This window comes from Canis lupus, chromosome 14 (assembly GCF_048164855.1).
Source record: "Canis lupus baileyi chromosome 14, mCanLup2.hap1, whole genome shotgun sequence".
In the NCBI taxonomy this organism is placed as follows: Eukaryota; Metazoa; Chordata; class Mammalia; order Carnivora; family Canidae; genus Canis; species Canis lupus.
The window spans coordinates 25,160,192-25,181,749 of NC_132851.1; the positions used below are offsets into that span (position 1 = coordinate 25,160,192).

General features: G+C 44.5%; 1 protein-coding gene and 1 long non-coding RNA gene across 9 annotated transcripts in view; one reads left to right on the forward strand and one right to left on the reverse strand.

Moving 5' to 3' along the window:
• Window positions 1-20,687, forward strand: part of NSMCE2 (NSE2 (MMS21) homolog, SMC5-SMC6 complex SUMO ligase) — a 214,300-nt gene extending 193,613 nt beyond the window's left edge. For all 7 annotated transcript variants that reach the window (XM_072774476.1, XM_072774479.1, XM_072774481.1 and 4 more), the window contains 3 exons: window positions 12,863-12,963; window positions 13,404-13,510; window positions 20,333-20,687. In XM_072774476.1, the coding sequence (XP_072630577.1) occupies window positions 12,863-12,963; window positions 13,404-13,510; window positions 20,333-20,450 (326 nt within the window). In that variant the 3' untranslated portion in view covers window positions 20,451-20,687. The remainder of the gene's footprint in view (window positions 1-12,862; window positions 12,964-13,403; window positions 13,511-20,332) is intronic.
• LOC140603824 (uncharacterized) overlaps window positions 1-21,118 on the reverse strand; it is a 28,278-nt gene extending 7,160 nt beyond the window's left edge. The window contains exons 1-3 of one of the 2 annotated variants that reach the window (XR_012006796.1): window positions 16,342-19,080; window positions 10,273-15,148; window positions 5,058-5,158 (exon numbers count right to left, since the gene is read on the reverse strand). This is a non-coding gene — a long non-coding RNA (uncharacterized lncRNA). Of the gene's footprint in view, window positions 1-5,057; window positions 5,159-10,272; window positions 15,149-16,341; window positions 19,081-20,918 lie in introns of those variants that run through there. The other variant, XR_012006797.1, reaches the window with a different exon arrangement.
• Between the last annotated feature and the right edge of the window lie 440 nt (window positions 21,119-21,558).

Sequence of the window (21,558 nt, forward strand, 5' to 3'; positions counted from 1 at the left end):
TTGCTGACAGCATTGTTAAGCCTCACTAGATTTGGACCCTCAGGCTCTGACCTTTTTAAATTTCTTCCATACTGAGTGCACTTTGGGGATCATTCTCCTTTCTTTCTTTCTTTCTTTCTTTCTTTCTTTCTTTCTTTCTTTCTTTCTTTTTTTTTTTAACATGACTACATTGTGCCATCACAATGAAGAATCTTTAAATGTATCAAAAATAAATATTGATATCCTCATCAAAGGCAAGTAAAAAGGGGGCATCTGGGTGGCTCAGTCAGTGAAGCATCTGCCTTTGGCTCAGGTCATCATCTCAGGATCCTGGGATCAAGCCCCACATTGGGCTCCCTGCTCAGTAGGGAGTCTGCTTCTCCCTCTGCCCCTCCCCCTACTCATGCTCACTCTCGCTTGCTCTCTCTCTCTCACTCTCTCCACCAAATAAATAAAATCTTTATTTAAAAAAAAAAATGTTGGGATGCCTGAATGGCTCAGAGGTTGAGTGCCTGCCTTTGGCTCAGGGCGTGATCATGGCGTCCCGGGATCGAGTGTCACATCAGGTTCCCTGAGAGGAGCCTGCTTCTCCCTCTGCCTATGTCTCTGCTTCTCTATGTGTCTCTCATGAATAAATAAATCAAATCTTTAAAAATAAATAAATAAATAAATAAATAATAGTAAAATAAATCTTTTAAAAATGCAAGTGGTAAGAAAAAGTAAGCATATTTAATTATCACCAAGATTCTGTGGCATTTTGTAATGACCACGCTGAGTAATCCTGTGGAGTCAGGTATGTGACCCAACTCTAGGCCCGGTCTCACTTAGTGACACAAGAGCTTCCCTTTCTGAGCTTTATCGCTAAATGGATGGCTTCAGTGGCTCTTTACCTTCTATCCTTGGGGGGATAAAAATGTGTCATTTAATTTTAAGAAACTTTATAAAACAAAGTACGGTATTAGCACTAGCTTTATTCTACATTAAAGCCTTCTGTTCTATTCAGGTATTTTGTTATTGTTTTGTCTGGAGCTCTGAAATGAGAGGCCATGGGGAAAAGATATGATAGAAATTAAATTGCGATGTATTGCCTTGTAGGGGAGCAGACAAGTTTGAGATAGTATAAATGTTAGGATAATACATCTAGAAAATACTAGGGCTAGAAATGGTGTCATAGTCCCTGTGTTACCCAAAACTGAAACTCTGCAGTTTTAAAGTTGAGCAAGGATAAATTCTAAAGTTCCTTTTTTTAATGTTATGATCTCTGGACTTGATTTCATAATTTGTTTCAGTTTGACAAATCAAATAAACATCCGTCCCATCCCCATTGCTGTCAGCCCTACTTATACGTATTACTTGGTCTCATGAAGAGTGCTGGATATGGAAAGGAAGAGCTAGATAATTATTCTTCAGAAATCTTAGCTATCCCCATTGATCCCTGTACCGTCAGCTCACAGGTACAGTAGTTAATATCAACTGGACACAATGGGCTACAGTATTTTGTCATTTTCTTTCAGTCTTTTGTCTATATCCCCTTTTAAAAAAGTAATCAATCAATCAGGGCTCCTGGGTGGCTCAGTCGGTTAAGAGGCTGCCTTTGGCTTAGGTCATGATCCCAGGATCCTGGGATCGAGCCCCACATTGGGCTCCCTGCTTGATGCACAGCCTGCTTCTCCCTCTCTACCACTTGTGCTCTCTCTCTCTCTCAAGTAAATAAATAAAATATTTTCTTAAAAAAGTAATTAAGCATACTACATATACAGTTTGGATCTCATTTTTTCCACCTCATGTTATAACATAAGTGTTTTCCGATGGTGAAGATTGTTTGCAATTATTATCAGATCTTGTGAGTAGTGATGCCATAGTTCACTTAAATTTAGTCTGCCAGATAAGGAGATTTCCCCAGTGTTTCTGTTATAAGAACTGCTCTACTGGAACATCACTGCACATACACTCTGCCCGACCTGGGTAAGCTCAACAAATGCAAGATAATTTTCACATTTTTGATGACTGATTATCATACTTTCCTATCAGTGTAGATGGCTTAGAGCAAATAGAACCAGAACCGATCTAAAGGCATAACGTGGAATAATTCATTTCTTGGAATATGACCTCTATCAGCTTGCATTTTGGTAATTTGCTTTTGCACAGAATCGGAGCAGAAAATGTAGAGTGGCATGATTCTAGGCAGTGTCACTTGGCTCCCTTCTAGAAAATTAGTAATTCAATCAAGAACCACGTTGTCTTATTCCACAATATTAGCCTTCAAAACAGTCTTCTTCACTGCTTTCATCTTATCAATTTCTATGTAACGATAGTCAAAGCATTCTCTTGTTTTAGCAACCATTCACTGAACATATTTATTAAGTTTTTGCACCTTGCTTGGCTCATTGAGACAGAGTTCCATCCCTTAAAGGGATTCAGTGTGAAAGGAAGATAGAGAAGGAAACAAATGATCACAGTATGTACAAAGACACTAGGGAAGCTGAAGGAGGGATCACCTTTGTGTTGGGACTTCACCAAGGAAATACTTGCATTGAGTATTGAAGAGTGGTCAGAAGTAGATCAGTGAAGGGCTAGCAGATGCGCAGAACAGCATGACAAGTGTGGGCAGTCACTGGTTTGGGGTGGACATGCGGATGCGACAGAGGTGGGTTGCAGAAGGAGACCAAGATGCTTTGGACCAGCTGATGAAGTCTTGCCACATTTAAGAGTCCATGGTTTTAGAAAGATAACTACCTGGAGTAGGGGGACTAGACTGGGGAGAGGCTGAGGCAGAAAGACGAATAAAGAATAGAGAACTTTTTGCCATATTCTAAATAAGAAATGGCTAGGGGCTTGAATTAGGACAGCTGCACTGGGAATCCCTGGGTGGCTCAGCGGTTTAGTGCCTGCCTTCGGCCCAGGACGTGATCCTGGAGACCTGGGATCTAGTCCCACGTCAGGCTCCCTGCATGGAGCCTGCTTATCCCTCTGCCTGTGTCTCTGCCTCTCTCTCTCTCTCTCTGTGTCTCTCATGAATAAATAAAATCTTTTGGAGAAAAAAAAAAAAGGACAGCTGCACTGAGAATGGAGGGGAGGAGACGGAGTGAAGTTAGTGTAAAGACAGAGATAGGAAAGGATACACACAAACAAATCGCACATACCGTCTTAGGTGCCTGGATGAGTGATATTTCCAGCCCTCTAAAATAAGAATACATAGGATGAGCCCGAATGAGATTTCTCGCCTTCTGATTTGCGCTTGCTTTGTACTCTACCATGGATCTAAATAACTAAGAGTTGTAGACCCTCTCAGTGCCGACAAGTCAGGGTTTCCCTATCCTTTGGTTTTCTAGTTAATCGCCCGAACAAAGAAATAGAATATGTGTGTTAGATTCCCTGCTCTTTCTTGGTAACCTAGAGAAGATCATTAAACCTTATCCTATACAAAGCCATAAATCCAAGTACAAAGTTTGAGGAAATTTTCAGTATTTATTGGCTTGAGATGGATACTGTATGACCAGATCTTGACTGATTGATTTTTGCCCCACCAATGCAATGCAATAGGTTCTGTTATTTTAAAACCTTCATTTTTTTGTGTGTGTGGGATGCCTGGGTGGCTGGCTAGGTTGGTTAAGCTTCTGACTTCAGCTCAAGTCATGATCTCAAGGTCCTGGGACAAGTCTACTTGTCACTCTGCTCCCCACCACCCCCCTTTCAAATAAATAAAATCTTTTAAAAAAATAATAAAACCTTCCTATTTGACATGACATATTTTGACGAAATAAATGGAGGCAAATTAATACATGATGTCAGCTGAAGACAAAGGATATGTCTGAAATAAGAGTAGGTAAATTAACAAGTACATGATAATGTGGAAGGGTCCATCTTAATAGTGTCAGCTCATTTGGAAGAAATAATCTGAAACTGTTCATTCAGTTTACTTTCAAGATCTTGAGAGAGTGTGTTGAAAGAGTCATGGAAGTGAAAACGGACAGCAAATTGAAGATGTTGATAGTGCTGTGTCAGCTAATTACGAGTGAGCTCATTTAGGCCTCACTCTGTCCTGGGCCATGGAAAGATTTATCCCATTTAGAACCCTGGATTGAACAGTCATGTCGTTTCTCTCTGGGTGATTCCATAGCACATGATTTTTACTTAATTGAGCATATATGTTGCACACATGCACTTCATGCTAGCTCTATGAAATTCTGAATAATATTAATAATCATAACAGTATTTACTGTCACCTATTTGCCAGATACTATTCTAAGAACTTCCCTTTTTTATTTTTTTAAAGATTTTCTTTATTTGAGAGAGGTGGGAAGAGAGAGCATAAGCAGGGAGGAGAGGGAGAAACAGGCTCCCCACTAAGCAGGGAGCCCAGTGCAGGACTCAGTTTCAGGACCCTGGGATCATGACCCAAGCCAAAGGCAGACACTTAACCAACTGAGCCACCCAGGCAACCCTCATTCTAAGAACTCTTCATAGATTAACTCATTTAATCCTCATACAGCTCCATGAAGCAGGTATGATTATTGGTTCCATTCGACAGCCGAGAAGACCGAAGCAAAGAAAAGATAAAGTAACTTGCCTAAGAACACCCAGCTAATAAAGTGATACAGCTAGGATTTGAACCCAGGCAGGCCATCTCCAGCGCCCATGTTCCTAATTACAGTAGTTCCCACTTCTTACCACACCTCCCAGCAGAAGAACCTAGCTTGGTCATCACTTTGTCTGGAGGTTCTTCTTCATTCTTCAACCCCCTTTGGAGAGCCACCGGATTACTTGTGTACTTTGTTCAAAACACACTTATAATTTCACATTTATTATTATTACATTCATTGTACAAAATGTTTAGTATTTGCAGTGGTCTCTCCTATCACACCTGATCTTAATCCTCTTTGCATCTACACCTGGCATTTGTATGGTGTTTGGCACAGAGCAGGTGTTCAATAATGCACCATGAGTTGAGTCAGCTTGACTTGAACACACAGCAGTTCTCCTCAAGGAGCTTTCTGGAAAACAATTCCTATCTACTTGAAACAACTGAATAATGAAGAAGTTTTAGCTAAGAATACAGTACAGACAGCAGGTGTTACCGGATTTCAAAGGAGACTGGCTGCAGGGACTGTGTTGGATTGGGTTGGATTGGATAGCTTCTCCGAGTACATGGAATCTGAGATGAGTATAGATGACAGCTCTGAAAAGGAAGAACATTGATTAGAATGTTGACCTGGGGTGGCTGTGAATGAAAGGCTCACATTTAAGGAGGCAGCAGAATTGCATCAGAGATAGAGGTTGAAAGAGCCTTCTCAGTGACGCAGATCAGTATTGAGCTCCTTAGAGAGCCCAGACCTGTTCTCTCCTAGAAGCTGCTCCCCCACAGTATCTTGTATATGCATAATCCTCATCAGACTGTTTTGCACTCTATACACATAGTCCTATGTGACTGAGCTCCCTGAGGGCAAGGACTGTTTTTTGCCCATACCAAGGACAGTACCTCACACACACTAGTGACTAAAATAATAATAATGGCAGTAACAATTTCCAATTATTGAAGTATGTAACATTAATTATAATAAATAAATATATATGTATACACATAATGAATAACATTTATTGGATCCTTATTGTGTTCTAGCCAGTGTTCTGATTGAATTGTATTCATTCAGTCTTTGTTGAATCTTGCCATCCTGTGAAAGTTATGACATCTTGGAAATCTTTAATTATGTAAGCCCTTTCTGGTCATGATCTGCATCTTTTGTTTTAAGATTTTATTTACTTATTCATGAGAGACACAGAGAGGCAGAGACATAGGCAGAGGGAGAAGCGGGGTTCCTGCAGGGAGCCCGATACAGGACTCGATCCCAGGACCTCAGGATCATGCCCTGAGCCAAAGGCAGACACTCAACTGCTGAGCCACCCAGGTGCCCTCATGATCTGTATCTTATTTCTGCAAAACTGGCACACACAGCAGAGCCAGAGACTATTGAAAACTAGGAATCCGTGTGTTCAGTGGCAAGTTGGCCCAGCCAAACAGCTAGCATTCAGGGCAGCCCAGCAGTCTCAGAAAGAAACTGAGATACAATGCTGGACAAACAACTCTATAGGGGAGGGGACCACAAAACAACACACACAAACACACACACACGCTGCTCCTAAATTCCAAGCCAAAGTGACTGAGCCTGCTGACATCTTTTTCTGCTTAGAGTCTCAGCCCCAGTTCCCAGGTGGGGCCACTCCTGACCCAGCTATAGGTTACTGTGTGGGAGAAATAGTCAGAAATTGCAGAATTGCAATCAGGAAATGCAAAAGCAGTTTGAAGCTCTGTAGTGACTGAGCTATACTGCTTCAAACTTGGAATCTGTGTTCTTTTGCACATTAGGGGAGGCCCCCAAATCTTCCCTGTACCAGCTCAGCCTCTCCAAATAGGCTGTACTAGAATAGTGCAAGTAAAAGAAACTGGACAGTGCAATAGGCATCTCAAGCAGGCAGTAAATATTTGTAAAGTATTTTCTTCATATGTTACCAACGTTCAAGAGAAAAGAACTTTTAGTAAAATGTTCAGGCTTAATTGAAAAAGCACACAGTAATCAACTTTTATTCCCAGCTGGCATAAAACTGTCTTACTGGTAGCCAAATTTGGGATGCCTGAAGACAGACAAATGACTAATACTAGGGCTGTGTGTGGCCAGGACCAAATGTATTTTCTGACCACAAGACCATGTCTGGACTCTCCTTTATAATTACCACACGGCCTACTATAATTGTAAAACTTATATTTACTTCCTGCCTTTGACATGTAATTCAGGGTCCGGGGCTGCACCCCAAGCTAGAGTGAAGTCCTCTCTGTTATTTGCTGAAAAGCTATCAAATCATCATTGTGCAAGGATGCGTGTGTGTGTGTGTATCTATGTGTTGCCACGTCTGTTAAATCCGTTCAGTACATCCTTGTGAAAAATATGCCCACTCTTGCCTTGTCAGATGAAGCGCTTTACTAATCAGATGTTTATTGAACACCTCCTCCTACATACCAAGGACATTTAGACTCTAGGAAACACCCGTGAGCAAGACAACCAAGTCCCTGCTTTCCGGGAAGAGAATGGGGAGGGCAAGGGAGTGAAGGAGGGAGATGGAGAAAGCTGTGCGTAAAGATTGGTGCCCTGTGGAGTCACAGCCTCACAAGTGAGTAATGTGACAGCAAGCCTGGGTGGCCCCTTGCAGCCTGGGACATCTGAGAAGGCCTCTCCAGAGAGATAACGCTTAAATTAACATTTCAAAATGACAAGGAGTAGGAAAAGCAAAGATCAGGAGAAAGAACATTCCAGTCGTGTTAGTGTAAAGGCCCAAAGACAGCCTGGATAGTGGCACGTTCCAGAAACAGAAAAGACCAGTCAGAGTGGAGCACGGTGGGGGTGGGGGTGGGGGGAAGACTGGTCAGGGAGGTTGGCTGTGAGCACTGCTGTGAGAAGCACATGGGAGCATCACGACCCTTGTCAAAGCAGAGATTCTAGGTAGGAGGCTACCGCAGAGGTCTGGGCAGGAGGCCATAGTGGTTTGGATATGGTAAAACTCGAGAGAAGGGGCTAGATTTACTAGATTTAGATTTAGGGACTATCGTTTAGAACCAGTCAACAGAACATGCCAATGGTTTCAGATGTGAAGAACGAAGGAAAATGAGTGATTAAGAATAAATCCAAAAGTCTTGGCTTGAGCAAGCATCTAGAAGGATGACGGCCGATTGGAGACAATAAAGGCAGAGGCCTTTAGCTCTTCATTACCAGTCGTAACTAGCTGACCGTGAACCCACATCTCGGGGTTCAACAGATGCCCTCACCACCCCCTAACTTTACATCACAGGAAAATATTCATAGACTTCTAGAATTCTGTAATTGTATACTTGGTTATCACTTCAAGCATTTCCATGGTTTCTCTTTCCTCTTCCCGTTCATTTCATGACATCTGAAGAAATCACGACCAAGTTACTAACTCATACCCTGACACATCCCTTATGGGGACTATGGAAACATTAGTTCCTGTCTGCACTTCCTCCCTCAGCCCATTGCTTGGGTGCCCTGGGCCCAGGCCGGGACGGGAGGGCATATTTGAGATTTGCCCACCAGGTCACAAGTTGACAGCCAACCAGGTACTTCCTTTTTTTTTTTTTTTTTTTTAAGATTTCATTTATTTATTCATGAGAGGCACAGAGAGAGAGGCAGAGACACAGGCAGAGGGAGAAGCAGGCTCCCTATGGGGAGCCTGATGTGGGATTCAATGCCAGGACCCCAGGATCATGACCTGAGCCAAAGGCAGACACTCAACTACTGCCACCACCCCCGGGGACCATGTACTTCTAACAACATACCCTGAGTGTGTATATGGAACCCAGTATGACTCATTTTCTTGTGTTTCACTTTATGACAAGGAAAACTTTTGTGATCTCTTTAATAATGACTAAGTTGCTTTAATCCACTTACTTCTTTATTATAAGATCGCTATTTCCTACTTTTGCCTTAAAACTATTGTGGGGCTTAAGTTTTCCAGTCTATACAAGAGGAATAATAATAGCAGAGTTGTTCTTCAGGGATATTTTTGTGAGGATGAAATGCAATAATGTATATAAAATGCTCAGTACAGTGGCTGCTGTGTAGCAGTCAGTAAACCTGAGGTGTTATTATTAATAACATAATAATCTGGAGGAAAGGGTGGCTCCCAGAACCGACACACTGGTTTTTGTGTTCAGACTAATCAGACCAAGAAATTAGACCTAAATTTACTAAACCCCTGCCTAACTTCGAACAAAATCTGTAATGTCTTTAGATTTCAGATTTCTCAGATGTACAAGACAATTAAGGATAGATAACCTCAGGGTTTTTTTTTAGATTTTTATTTATTCATAAGAGACACAGAGAAAGAGGCAGAGACATAGACAGAAGGAAAGCCAGCTCCCTGCAGGGAGCCTGATCCGGGACTCCATCCCAGGACCCCAGGGATCACGCCCTGGGCCGAAGGCAGATGCTCAACCACTGAGTCACCCAGGCGTCCCAGATAACCTCAGTTTTAAAACTTATGTGGTTCTACTTAGGTGATCTATATTCTTCTCTCCAATCTTCCTTTTATGAAGCTTATCAAGAGGTTTTATCTTTGGATCAACTAAACAAGTGTGACTGATATTTACTGCCAGATGTGACCTTTTGTTAGCACATCGTAGATCCCAACATTAATATCACTTTCTATAAATATAGGTTTCGGGTGAGGAAATGTTCTATCTCAAGAGGTTTAGCTGTTGAGGATCTTTCTCTTTTTAGACTCTCGGTCCGTGGACTATTACTCACTGTTGGCATTCTTCCTCCGTCTTACTTCTGTTACCTTCTTTCATGATCACGGATGTTGAAAGCCACCTACAGGTTCTGAGTTCCCCACTCCTCCCTCCCTAGTGGTCGGCATTGCGTTTCCCTTGTGCTTTGCTGCTTCCTCTACCTTTTCAAATTTAAAAATAGAAAATAAGAAACAAACCCACAGCCTTTCACATTGGCTGAACTCTGTTATTCATCTACCAGATTTTCTGGTGAATTCCACAGTATCACATATACAGTCAGATTTCTGCCATCAGGGAAAAAAAAATCTGCCATGAGTTCAGGATAAACCCTGTAAGAATGGACAAAGAGAGACCCTAATTTTGACTGTCAAACACACAGTAAGAAATTACCAGGAGCCACCCACAGAAGGAGGCTTTAGAAGAATTAAAGAGACAGAATGCTCTTAGCCTGGCTGACTTGGCTCCTTGTCCAACCTTCCTGAGCCATGGTGAGCAACCACTGGGCTGATGAAGGATCCTCGAGGAGTCTATCTAACTCTTGCTCTGTGAATACCAAAGACAGGTCCTGGGAAGTCCCTAAACTCTTCACAGGCCCCATCCCACATCACAGTAAGCATACTAAAATATGGCAACCTCCACATTAAATATACTTTTATTGCTGACATAAAATTTTGAAAAATATCTTTAGAGTTTGGCTTTGGAAATAGGTTGGCTACAAGTAACTTATAGTTGGCTATTCATTTATCAGCATGTCTCTTTGCTTCCCTGGGAATTATTAAGTTCAATCCTAACTCCAGCCTACATATGGCTTTCAAATGAAATATTTTTGATTACCAAGTCAGCAATCAATGAAGTTAGCATAATATTTTGTTGACCTTTGGCATTTATTAATTCTGTTTCGTAGTTATCCTATTCTGAAGCCAACAAATGACTTTCGAAGTCTCAGACAGATTTCTACAGGTCCTTGAAAAGCCAGAAAGCCCCAGGTACTGTACCTGAGTGGCCAGTGCTCTGCCTGAGAGGTCTCCACTCCTGCCTTCTTCAAGGAATGAGAGCTTTGAGGGATGTTTCTCTAGGAAAACACAACAAGCTGACATACAAATAACAGTAGTCTGCTAAAACAAGGTGAAACCCCTACCAAAAAAAAAAAAAAAAAAAAACAGAGTAATTAGGAGCAGAATGCCTGGGGGCCAGCTATTAGTTGACTGGGTGACCCTGAACTAGCACTCTGTGGCCCTTTCCCTGCCCCCAGTAGGACAGACACTCCATCTGGCCAAGGTGGGAGGCCAGGGCTGTCAGTTCTAGGAACTGAAACATGTGCAGAACCATCTGAACCTGAGACAGGGGTTTTCCTCCCACGTTAAAAACAAAGCAGTTTTTAATGTCAATGTTATTTTGCCAGAATGAAAGGAGGAAGGGAAGAGAGAAGAGTGGAAGGACAGGAAAGGGGGGGCAGGAAAGAGAGGAAGGAAGACACTGTCAACATTTGCTTTTAAAAAGCTATTGATCTTTGATGTTTGCACAAAAGGACATCTCCCTTCCCTGGAAATAAAGGCTTTCACGGAGCTACTCAGTCTCATTATCCCATTCAGAAACCATCCATCATCTGTTTGCCCTCAGTGAGGAGCAAGTTGTGATGAAATAAAAAAGAACGGAGATTTCAGAATCAAATGGGCTATCCAAAACCTTTACCATGCACGGGCTCAGCAGTTCTCAAAGTGTGGGACCCCTAGGGTTCTCTGAGAGCCTTTTTGGGTACCTATGAGGCCCAAACTATCTTCCTAACAATAGTAAGGTGTCACTAGTCTTTTTCACTCTCTTTCCATAAGTGTACTTTTTCCAGAGGCTACGTGACGTATTATCACAACAGACTGGATGGATATACAGATATCAAAATCCAACTATCTTCTTATTTAAAGATTTATGTATTTATGTATGTATTTATTTATTTGTTTATAGAGAAAGAGAGAGTACGGGGAGGGGTAAAGGCAGAGGGAGAGAGAGAGAATCTCAAGCAGACTTCCTGCTGAGCATGGAGCCCAACACAGAGCTCAATCTCAGGACCCAGAGATCACGACCTGAGCCGAAATCAAGTGTTGGATGCTAAACCGACTGAGCCACCCAGGTGCCCCTCAAAATCCAAATATCTTCTATTAAGCCAAACAGTAAATAAGAGTTTCAAAGATATAAAAACAAGGCCATTTTTATCTCTTTTTTGTTGTTCTGGAAAATATGATTACTCTTAGTTTTTTAGATATCATTTATGTTAACATTTAATAATGGAGGTGGTTTTTTTTTTTTTTAAGTTTTATTAATCTAAGTAATCTCTCTACCCATCATGGGGTTTGAACTCATAACCGTGAAAATTAAGAGTCATATGTCCTCCAACTGAGCTGGCCCAGGTGCCCCTGGAGTTATTTGTGTTCTGTTTTGTTTTGAAAATTTTATTTTTAAGTAATCACTCACCCAACATGGGGCTCAAACTCAACAATCCTGAGATCAAGAATCAGATACTCTACCGAATGAACCAGCCAGGTACCCCAGGAGTAGTAGTATTTTTTTAAAGATTTTATATATTTATTCATGAGACACAGGCAGAGGGAGAAGCAGGCTCCATGCAGGGAGCCCAATGTAGGACTCAATCCCAGGATACCAGGATCATGCCCTGAGCCAAAGGCAGGCACCCAACCACTGAGCCACCCAGGTGCCCCAGCATTTTTTTTTTTTTAATGAATTGGTTAATGCATATTTTTTAAATCCTCAGTCTTAATGTCTGCGATGGCAAATATCGATAAACCATAACCCAAACAAGTTTTTTGGGGTCCTTAATATCTACAAGTAGTAAAGTGTTCCAAGACCAAAAAGTTTGAGAACCCCAGAGCTAGCTAACGTAATTACCATTTATTTAATGTTTCCTCGTGCCAGGGACTGTGCAAACATGCTGCATTTTTCATCTCTTTTAATCTCTCTTTTAAAATTTGCAACAAAGCTGTAAAGTAGAGGCTTTACCAAAAAAGCATCTTGCTAGTCCAAGGTCTCACAGCTGGAAATGAAAGAGATAACTGGGCGCTTCTGACTCCACAGCCACAGTCTTGATTACTGGATAGTATTCCCTCACAAAGTAATTCTTTGAAAAAGTTATCTCACTGCTCTGAGTCGGTTCCCTTATCAAAAATGGGGAGAATCGGGAATCCCCGGGTGGCTCAGTGGTTTAGTGTCTGCCTTCGGCCCAGGGTGTGATCCCAGAGTCCCGGGATCGAGTCCCACATCGGGCTCCCTGCATGGAGCTGCTTCTCCCTCTGCCTGTGTCTCTGCCTCTCTCTGTGTGTGTGTGTGTGTGTCTCTCATGAATAAATAAATAAAATCTTTAAAATTAAAAAAAAATGGGCAGAATCCATCCTACCCTGCAGGATTCTCTTAAGAGAAGAGTTAACATGCATCTAACTGCCTAGCAAGGTTGCCTACCACCCAACAGACCCCGAGAAAGCAGTAACCTCCTTCCTTCCATTCCTTCCTTCAATTCCCTGCTGTCCTTGGCACAGTGTTAGACCAACGAGGCTCAGCGATTTCCCTTCTTCCCTCTAGATGGTCTTCAAGCCGACAGAGAGGCTGATGGGACAGAAGGAGTTGATGAAGACATGATTGTGACCCAAAGTCAGACCAATTTCATCTGCCCTATTACTCAGGTACTGTCGCCTTCCTCCTTTCCGGAAAGACCAAGCAATCCGCTTTATAGAGGCAAAAGACTCCTGTTTGCTTTCTAACTCGATTCCCCATCTAGGGTAAGGAGGCAGGAAAGGAAAGTGATGAGGTCCAGGAGGATATGGGGGAGGTTCCCGGGCTGGCAAGACTGAAGTCCACCATGCCCCATGGGAGGGGTGGGGTGCGGTGGGATGGGGGGTGTCAAGCAATTCCTGGCTCACAGGCCAGCTGACATGGGTGCCCACCTGCATTTGCCTCCGTGGCCGTCTGCCCCCACAATGATCTAAAGCCACGAGACTGCGAGGTTGAACACAGGAAGCCCCCAGATGAGGAAAAAAACAGTTCCAAATAATTGGTGACTTGGAGAAGTTACTGGAAGTGGATCATTATCATTCCTGAAAGCTGAATGTCTCCTTGATTGCAGGTGGAAATGAAGAAGCCGGTGAAAAATAAAGTGTGTGGCCACACCTATGAGGAGGAAGCCATTGTACGCATGATTGAGTCCAAGCACAGGCGGAAGAAAAAGGCCTGGTGAGTTGGCGCCGGAAGGGAAGTGAGCCTTTCCAGTGGTGGTCATGCCAGAGGAAAAGACACCTCCATGGCCCCCCTAAAGCCCATTCACCTCCCTCAGTGTAAACACGGACGCTGGCTTTCTGGAAAAACAATCCACCACGGGAAGATGAGTAGTCTGCTCAGGAAGAAGCTGAAGCCACTTGAGCCACACCTTCGATGAAACAGGAGAAAAAGGAATTGGGTGGAAGTTGCATCATTGAATAATAGGAATATTCATGAAATTGCGTGATAGCCTGAAAAAAGAATTAGGGAAAACTGTGATACTAAAAGGTTTCTTTTTTCCCTTCTGTATCTACTTTTACACAAGAAGGAATGGCTTTTTTTTTGTTTGTTTGTTTTGTTTTGTTTTGTTTGCCATCCTGTATTACAGGTAATTTGTTTAAAACATTCTGAGATAAGATTTGTATCCAGAGGTCTTGGTCAAGATTGAATGGTCAGGGGAAACCTTGCATCTCTTTAATTATTTAAACAACTTTCCCAAAGGGTCAAGTAAATGTGTGCATCACTTCAATGAGAAATTTTTTTTTCCATTGGAACGTTTGGAGAATCTTCCTTTTACGTATATTTTCTATTTATTTCCACCTCCTTCACACACACACACCCCAACTTGCACATTCCCACCCCCGTGGCACACAACTTTGGAGGACCGTGGCTCTGTTCCTGTGATAATGTGGAATCCTTGGGTTGGCTAGACTCAGTATAATTCAGTTTGGCATTTCTTGTGCTCTTATCGCACATTTGTCGTAGGAATGGAATTGCAGGTGTGACCAGTTCTCAATGGACTTCTGATAACAGCCACTTTGATGTGTGGCTCACTTCTCCATCCCCCAGAAATTTGCTGGTCCAGACCCAGAATTGGAATTCCCCACCACTCCTCCTGTGGGCGTGGACTTAGAGATAGGGCTTTGGAGGCAGTAGATATCTTGATGGTCATTCAGTCAAGTCATTTACCCTATTTATTCCAAAAGAATGCCCTTGTGGTCGCAGAATTAAGAGTGTTCAAGTACATTTTTTTCTGTTTTGAGTCCCAGCTCACAGTTGAGATGTTGTATTTCCCTAGTGAAACTTCCATTTTCCTTGTGGATATAATTTCCTTTGTTTCTGGACTTCTAAGCCTTTCCTTTTCTCCTTTTTTTCCTGTGCTCTTTCTCTGAAAAACCACCTTTTCATTTGTGAAAAGGGATAATAGCTAAGAATAGATATTCCCCAATAGTTCTGTTTCACAGCTCTTACTTTTCTTAAAGTTTGCCATAGTCTCCCAGAGTCAGATTTGGAAAAAGCAGGCACTGATAACAAAGCACATTTCTCACCAGTTCCAGGATGGCGATAGTGACTCCAAGAACAGGGTCGCATGTAAATGGATCTTCTTAGTTACATATTTGACTTTCTAAGTGTCCTGTGGCTTTTTTGAATTGTACGTGCTATTTGGAAGCACACACGTAACATATGTCATTTAGAAAATTTTCTTTTTTCTGTCTCATTTCTATTACATGAGCGCAGATTCTGCAAACTGCAAATTTTCATAGGTTGATAACAATTAAGTCCAAGTGGATGAAGTATGGGAGGTTCGCAGAGAAGGTAGTGTTTTTCCTGCACCTTGAAAAAAATGAGAAGAATTTCAGAGAATGATGAAGAGTCCTTTTAGCCTACAGGCTCGCTCCATTCAGAGCCTGTTCTGCTTGGTGGTCAGAGGTCAGTAACAGTTGGGGTTACTGTGTGTTAGCAGGAGAATAGAAGGATGCTGTAGACAATAACAGTAAGGAGAGTGGCGTAAAGATTCATTATAGAGATGTTAAATGTCATGATTTTATTAATTTCCTCATCTATAAGTTGATGATAATGATTGTCATTGCCTCCCTGGTATGTTTGAAATTTGATTAAGATGTATGTGAAGTACTTTCAAGTCCCTGGCACGAGGTAAAACTCGGTAAACAGTACCCCCACCACCACCACCCTCATTTTTGCCACCATTATTCTATAGGCATGAGACAACATTGCAGGGTTTTGAGGGAATAAGGTGAGTCCAACTGGAGGTTAGGAAGTTACTCCAATACAATTCAAGAGATGGATTAATAAGGCATGAGGTGACGACGTCAGTGAGGAAGGGTTTGCAGGAGATTAAGTTACAGATGATGGGAGCCTGACTGAGGCAAGAGTCATAGGCAGAAGGGAAGAATGACGGCCCTTGTGGAGGCACAGCTGGCAGGGTTTGGCAACTGAGGGCTGAAGGGAGGAAGAAGGAGTGGAGGATGACTAGCACTTGTAAACCGAATGTCCAAAAGGGTAGCAGGATTGTTAGCCAACAGAGAGGGCAGGAGCAACAAACACGTGTAGGGAGGATGCTGAGAGAGGCACAGCTGGGCTCGTGCTAAGCGTGGGGTCCTAGCAACACAGCCATTTGGAAGTATCCAGGAGACGCAGGAAATGTGGGGTGTCAAACCCGGCAGAGAGCTATGAGCTCAAGATGTCATGGAGAGGTTATTGGTAGAGGAGTCAGATCTACTCGCCTGCCCCACAGGGGCAGCTCTGGACAGCAGGTGGCAGCCAGTCTGAGAGCCACCAAGGACAGGACTGCGGCCTGGCCCCCGCCTCAGGGCCCCACGTGGACCCCCAGAAAGACATTCCACTCATTAAAGAGAAGGCACTCAGAGGAAGAAGACCCCAATGAAGCCATCTGAGGTGTAGCCCAGCAAGACAGGAAGAAAGAAAGGGGAGTTGCGGATCACGGGAGCATCGGGGTGGTGGGCACAGCCCTGAAGCCAGGCCGCATTTGGCAGCGGGTTACATACCTCAGGCCTCTTCATCAGCTACGCCGGAGCTTCCTGACTGAGCAGCAAGTAGTGTCATTCCCCATGATGCATGTGCACTCGATGAGCAGTTCTGGGTCCCCTTTGTTTAAACACGCCTGTGACACATCCAGTTTGAGAACTCTCGGTTCTGCTTCCTAGATGGTTCTAGTTACGTTCTGTCAGACGGGAGCTCCAGGTACGTTGCATTACTCGGTGCTGACTGGATCTTCCTGTCTGTGCTGCGGTCGCCGCGAAGATCTGTCTCCCGTGGATTGAGTCAGGATAAAACTGTGGAGACTTCAGCCCTCACCAGACACAGCAGTTAAAACAACGTCCCGGATAGTTGGGCTGTGCGCTTTCTCCCTAACAGAGCCGCCTTATGGCCGCCATATTAACAAGGCATCTCCAGTGTCCCACGGCCATGCCGTTCCTTTTTTGCTGAGGAATGGGAACCGTGTTTAACAAACAGTCCTATTGAACGGCCTGGGAAGGAAAATGAAGTCAAGTAGGAGTGTGTCATTGAAGAGCGGAGCGCCAGGACTGTGCCCACAGCCCCCATTTCACTCTTGGCCAACCGGCCATCTAGTCTCTCAGAGCCTCCATGGCTTCATCCGCGGAGTAGAAATAACAGCAGCATCTCACGGGACCTTAGGACTAAAGAAACGGGGAAATTCCAACTGAGGCCCAGACCAGCACATTTCTTGGCAGTGGAGAAGCAAACCACTTAAGAGGAAAGCTCCTTTGGAACTCCAGAACGCTAAACAAATCCCAGCAGGGTCAGAAAGGTCAGGGCTGTCCGTGTTGTTATTACTTACCTCACCGCTTCGTGACACGTTATTTTAGACTCAGAGGAGGGAGGACAGAGTTACTCAGCGTGTTTAGGTACGATGGCGATCCAGCCCACTCAGACTTCCAGAGGTATCTACAGACCTCCTCCTAAAGCAGGATTGGACCTTGGAATTCTTGGGACCCAGATCCAGGAGCTCACAAGACTCAGAATCTTGTACTTTTGAGCTGAGGCTGAGGCCAAGGTTCCCTGCAGCCTTATGGGCCCCCTGAGACCCAGGCTGCCCTTGTTCAGCAGACACTGTCAACACTTGCTTGCTGCTCCGGTGGAAGGCTCTTCCCTACCAGTGACCTGAGTTGAGGACCCAGCCTCTCCTCAAGGCCGGTGGGTCTGACTCCTGCACAGCAGTGACTCGAGAGCTTAGGATTGGGTATTGCCACACCTAACTTGCTCACCAGGATGTCCTGGGGATTAATGCACTAATGCTTATACAGAGCGCTATTTCTCCGGAGGAGGAGTGCCCTGATTCAGTATCATGTCATCAGTGCCCTGTCTTATCCTTTGTAGCTTAAAAACCTGGGTTGGTTGGTTTGAGATCAGGTGAGAAGCAAGGTTCTCCCTCTGCTCCCGGAGCAACCTCTCTTCCAGGAAGTCTTCTGTAGCACCGTGTGCACCGTAGCATGCCCATGGCCCGCCAGCGTCATCGGTGGGGCTGCCTCCCCTCCACGGGGGCTTCTTGGGAGCAGAAACTGCACATTGTAGCACCTGAGCCAGCTCCTCGACCCGTCACACATTGTCCTCCTTACTTCTCACAACGACCCTACGTTCTATGTCATCTTTACGGCAGAAGAGACTGGGGCACACGAATTAAAGCCACTTGCCCAGAGGGTCACAGCCAAGGGGACTGAGCCCACATCTCTTTCACTCTTGAGGCTGTATTTGTGTCAAGAGGCCATCAGCTCCCCTAAGGAGGAGTTTGTGGTTAAAGCCTCTGTCCCCAGAGTTGATCCCTTAAGCAAGGCAGACTTCTTTGTTCGACACAGGCCACCCTGGGCTCCATCCTGCTGCCCCATTGTGAGGCATGAGCCTGCAGGCTCAGCACCGAGTGTGGTTGACCCCATCAGACATCCTCAGAGCCCTCGCACGCCGACAGGGCCGCTGACATCACCAGGAAGTCCTCCCCACCTCGGTCCCCACTTCCCCTTCCACGCTTATTCACTGTCTGGCTGTCGGTGCTGAAGACTGGGTCCTAGGGAGGGGGGAGCACTCCAGACTTGCCATCACAGTGCATGCTCACCGAGTGACAAATACAAAGTGAAGGTGACCCCAGCGCATGTCATCCCAGGAACCTACACTGCGTTGCATTTCCGTGTCACAGAAGTTGAAGAGATGAAAGATGCCCTTTCTAAAGTCACAAAAGTCTCCATTTCCTCCTCATAAGCTCATTTATTTATTTTCACAATTAAAGAAATGAATCCCTTGAGAAACCAGTGTGAGACATTTCTCGGGCACCTCCGGTCCTTACCCCAACACAAAGCAAAACCGTCAGAAGGGTGCGTGGTTGGACAGACCACCTGATCCTCCTTCCTGCGAGGGCCTTTTTAGAACCAGATTTTAATCCACATACCTGCACATTTCAGCATTTTAAACGTGAATATTGTCAGCAAGCCTATTATCCATTACAGTGACGAATGCCCTCCTTTATAAAGATGCCTTGGTCCAGAAAGCACAGCCAAGAGGACAGTTCTCCCTCATGAAGAACGGTTGGGCTTCCTACCACTGGACAAATCAGAGTTCCCATGATCAACCTTCTTCCCCTTCTGGTTTCTATCTGTTGTCTTCTATTTGTTATTTTTTATCTTGTCTTATAGCTGTTATTATTATTATTATATATATTTTTTTGGTCTTAATATACCTGTGCTGTTTGGAGAGTTTTCTCAGATCACTGGGCCGGAGCTCTGTTTGGGCAGGAATCTAAATTTGTATTTCACAGTTGGACGCTCAGAACCCAGCACAGGGCCAATCACACAGAAGGTCAAGTGCGTGCACAAGTGTGTGGATGGGTACATGGGGTAAATGCAAGATACAGACAGATGAGCAGCTTTAAAATGTATCAGAAGAGTGATGACCAGGGACGCTAGTCACAGGAGATAGGGAAGGGGACGCGATGCCTGTAGCCCTGGGAAATAAGGGTCCTGCCTCTACTTCAAACCCGAGGGGAGTAGGGGCTCGGGAAAGTAACATTTGTCACCTCTGTTCTCACGAGTAGCCAAGAGGTGTTGGCCATATTCAGAACCAGGTCACCCTAACTGCAGACGCTGGGCACTGTACCCTACCCAAGTCTGTTTCACGCTGAGAAGAAATCAGGTGACTTCACCCAGCCCACTGCCTTCAGAGGAGACCACATCTAAACAGAGCCGTGGCTTTGAGTACCTCCCCCCCAACCCGTGGGTGACTCACGCTGATTTCTTCAGCCACAGCTTTCCCCTGAGTCTCCACCAGCCCACGCAGTCTCTCCACTGGGAGGACTGGTGGGCATTTCAGAGGGAACACAGACCAACCGGAGCTCTGACTCCATCCCTGGCATGACTTGGCTGGCTGCTCCCTGTGGAGATGAAGGGCAAACTCTGATGATGCTCCACTGTGCCCCTGGCCCAGCAGCGCATCCTAGAGGTCCTGTTTCCGCCTCCCCCCTGAAGCCGACCACTGCCACCAGCCTCCCCCCTGCGGCCCTGTGCCCCGGACCTTGGGCCCTCCTGCCTTCCCTGCTTCCACTCTGCCTGCCTTCTGCATTCAGCAGCCAGAGCCAGATTTTCTAAACAACAGAATCGCACCCCTCCCCTATCTCCAGCCCTCCAGGGTGTTCTCTTCATACTTAAAATCTGAGGTGGGGGTGGGGGGATGGGGGGGAAGAATGGGGGGACTGGATGGCCCAGCAGTTGAGCATCTGCCTCCGGCTCAGGGCGGGATCCGGGGTCCTGGGATCGAGTCCCGCATTGGGCTCCCTGCATGGAGCCTGCTTCTCCCTCTGCCTGAGTCTCTGCCTCTCTCTCTCTATGTCTCTGATGAATAAATAAATAAATCTTTAGAAATAATAAATAAATAAATAAATAAATAAATAAATAAATAAATAATAAATACTTGCCTGTGAGGGAAGTTTATGCTGAAGGCATCAAAGCTAAGTGATCTTCTTATTGTTTACAGTTGCCCCAAAATTGGCTGTAGCCACACCGATGTGAGAATGTCTGATCTCATCCAGGATGAAGCACTTAGAAGGGCCATTGAGAACCACAACAAGAAGAAAAATCGCCACTCCGAGTAGGAAAAACGCACCTACCTACAGGGATGTCCGCAGCCTACCTCCTACCCCAGCCATCTGGAGAGAGCAGTGCTCATCCAAGCACTTCGACTGGCTGCATAGCATACTTTGTTGGGGTAACACTTGAAGGTTTTAAGTGTAATTGGAAGCATTTTTCTATGTCACAACAAAAATCCAAGCATATTATATTGTTTATTTTTGAGTGTTCTATAATTTTAAATAAAATTTTGATTATCTGCAGTGGCTCCTATCTGTGCACCTCCCAGGGTGTAAATTGTTCCAGCGGTGCGAGCATAGTGGTGGTGCCAGGACTTTCTATTTCTAATATTTTGGGCTGTTTTTTATTATAGTTTTAACTAAACAATGTCTTTCAAAGGAAATTGAACGGGGAAACTGTAGAAACCCCCCAGCTGCAAGCATTTTCTTCATAAATGATAGCACGGGGTAATAAAGCAGAGCCAGTTTACTTACCTATATTTGCTTTGTGTATTGACAGTTCCAAATATGTAAATGGTTTTATTTGTCATTCTGACTGACCGGCACAGAATGCTCCAGTTAACAGGCTTATCAGTGCAATGATAGTTGGTGCCCATAATGGAAACTTCACGACAGCCCTCTGAGAGCCTAAAGTGTCATCAGAAGCAACCACATCCTGGCGGTCTCTGTCTTACTCCGTGGCTCTCTGCAAGTGGCTTCATGCTCCTGGGCCTTGGAGTCTTCAACCGTGAAATAAAGATGTTGAGCAAGATATTCTCTAATGTCTTTTCAGCCCCAAAAGTCTGTGGACTTAGGACCAGCCAGGTCTTTAAATTGAATATCTTTGAATATATTCTAATTGTGTGAAGAGTGCTAATCTATTAAATAATCTCCCATAGCAACCTTTTACCAACTTTTTTTTTAAGATTTTATTCATGATAGACACAGAGAGAGAGAGAGAGAGAGAGAGTCAGAGAGAGAGAGAGAGAGAGAGAGAGAGAGAGGCAGAGACACAGGCAGAGGGAGAAGCAGGCTCCATGCAGGAAGCCTGACGTGGGACTCAATCCCGGGTCTCCAGGATCACGCCCTGGGCCAAAGGCAGGCGCTAAACCACTGAGCCACCCAGGGATCCCCC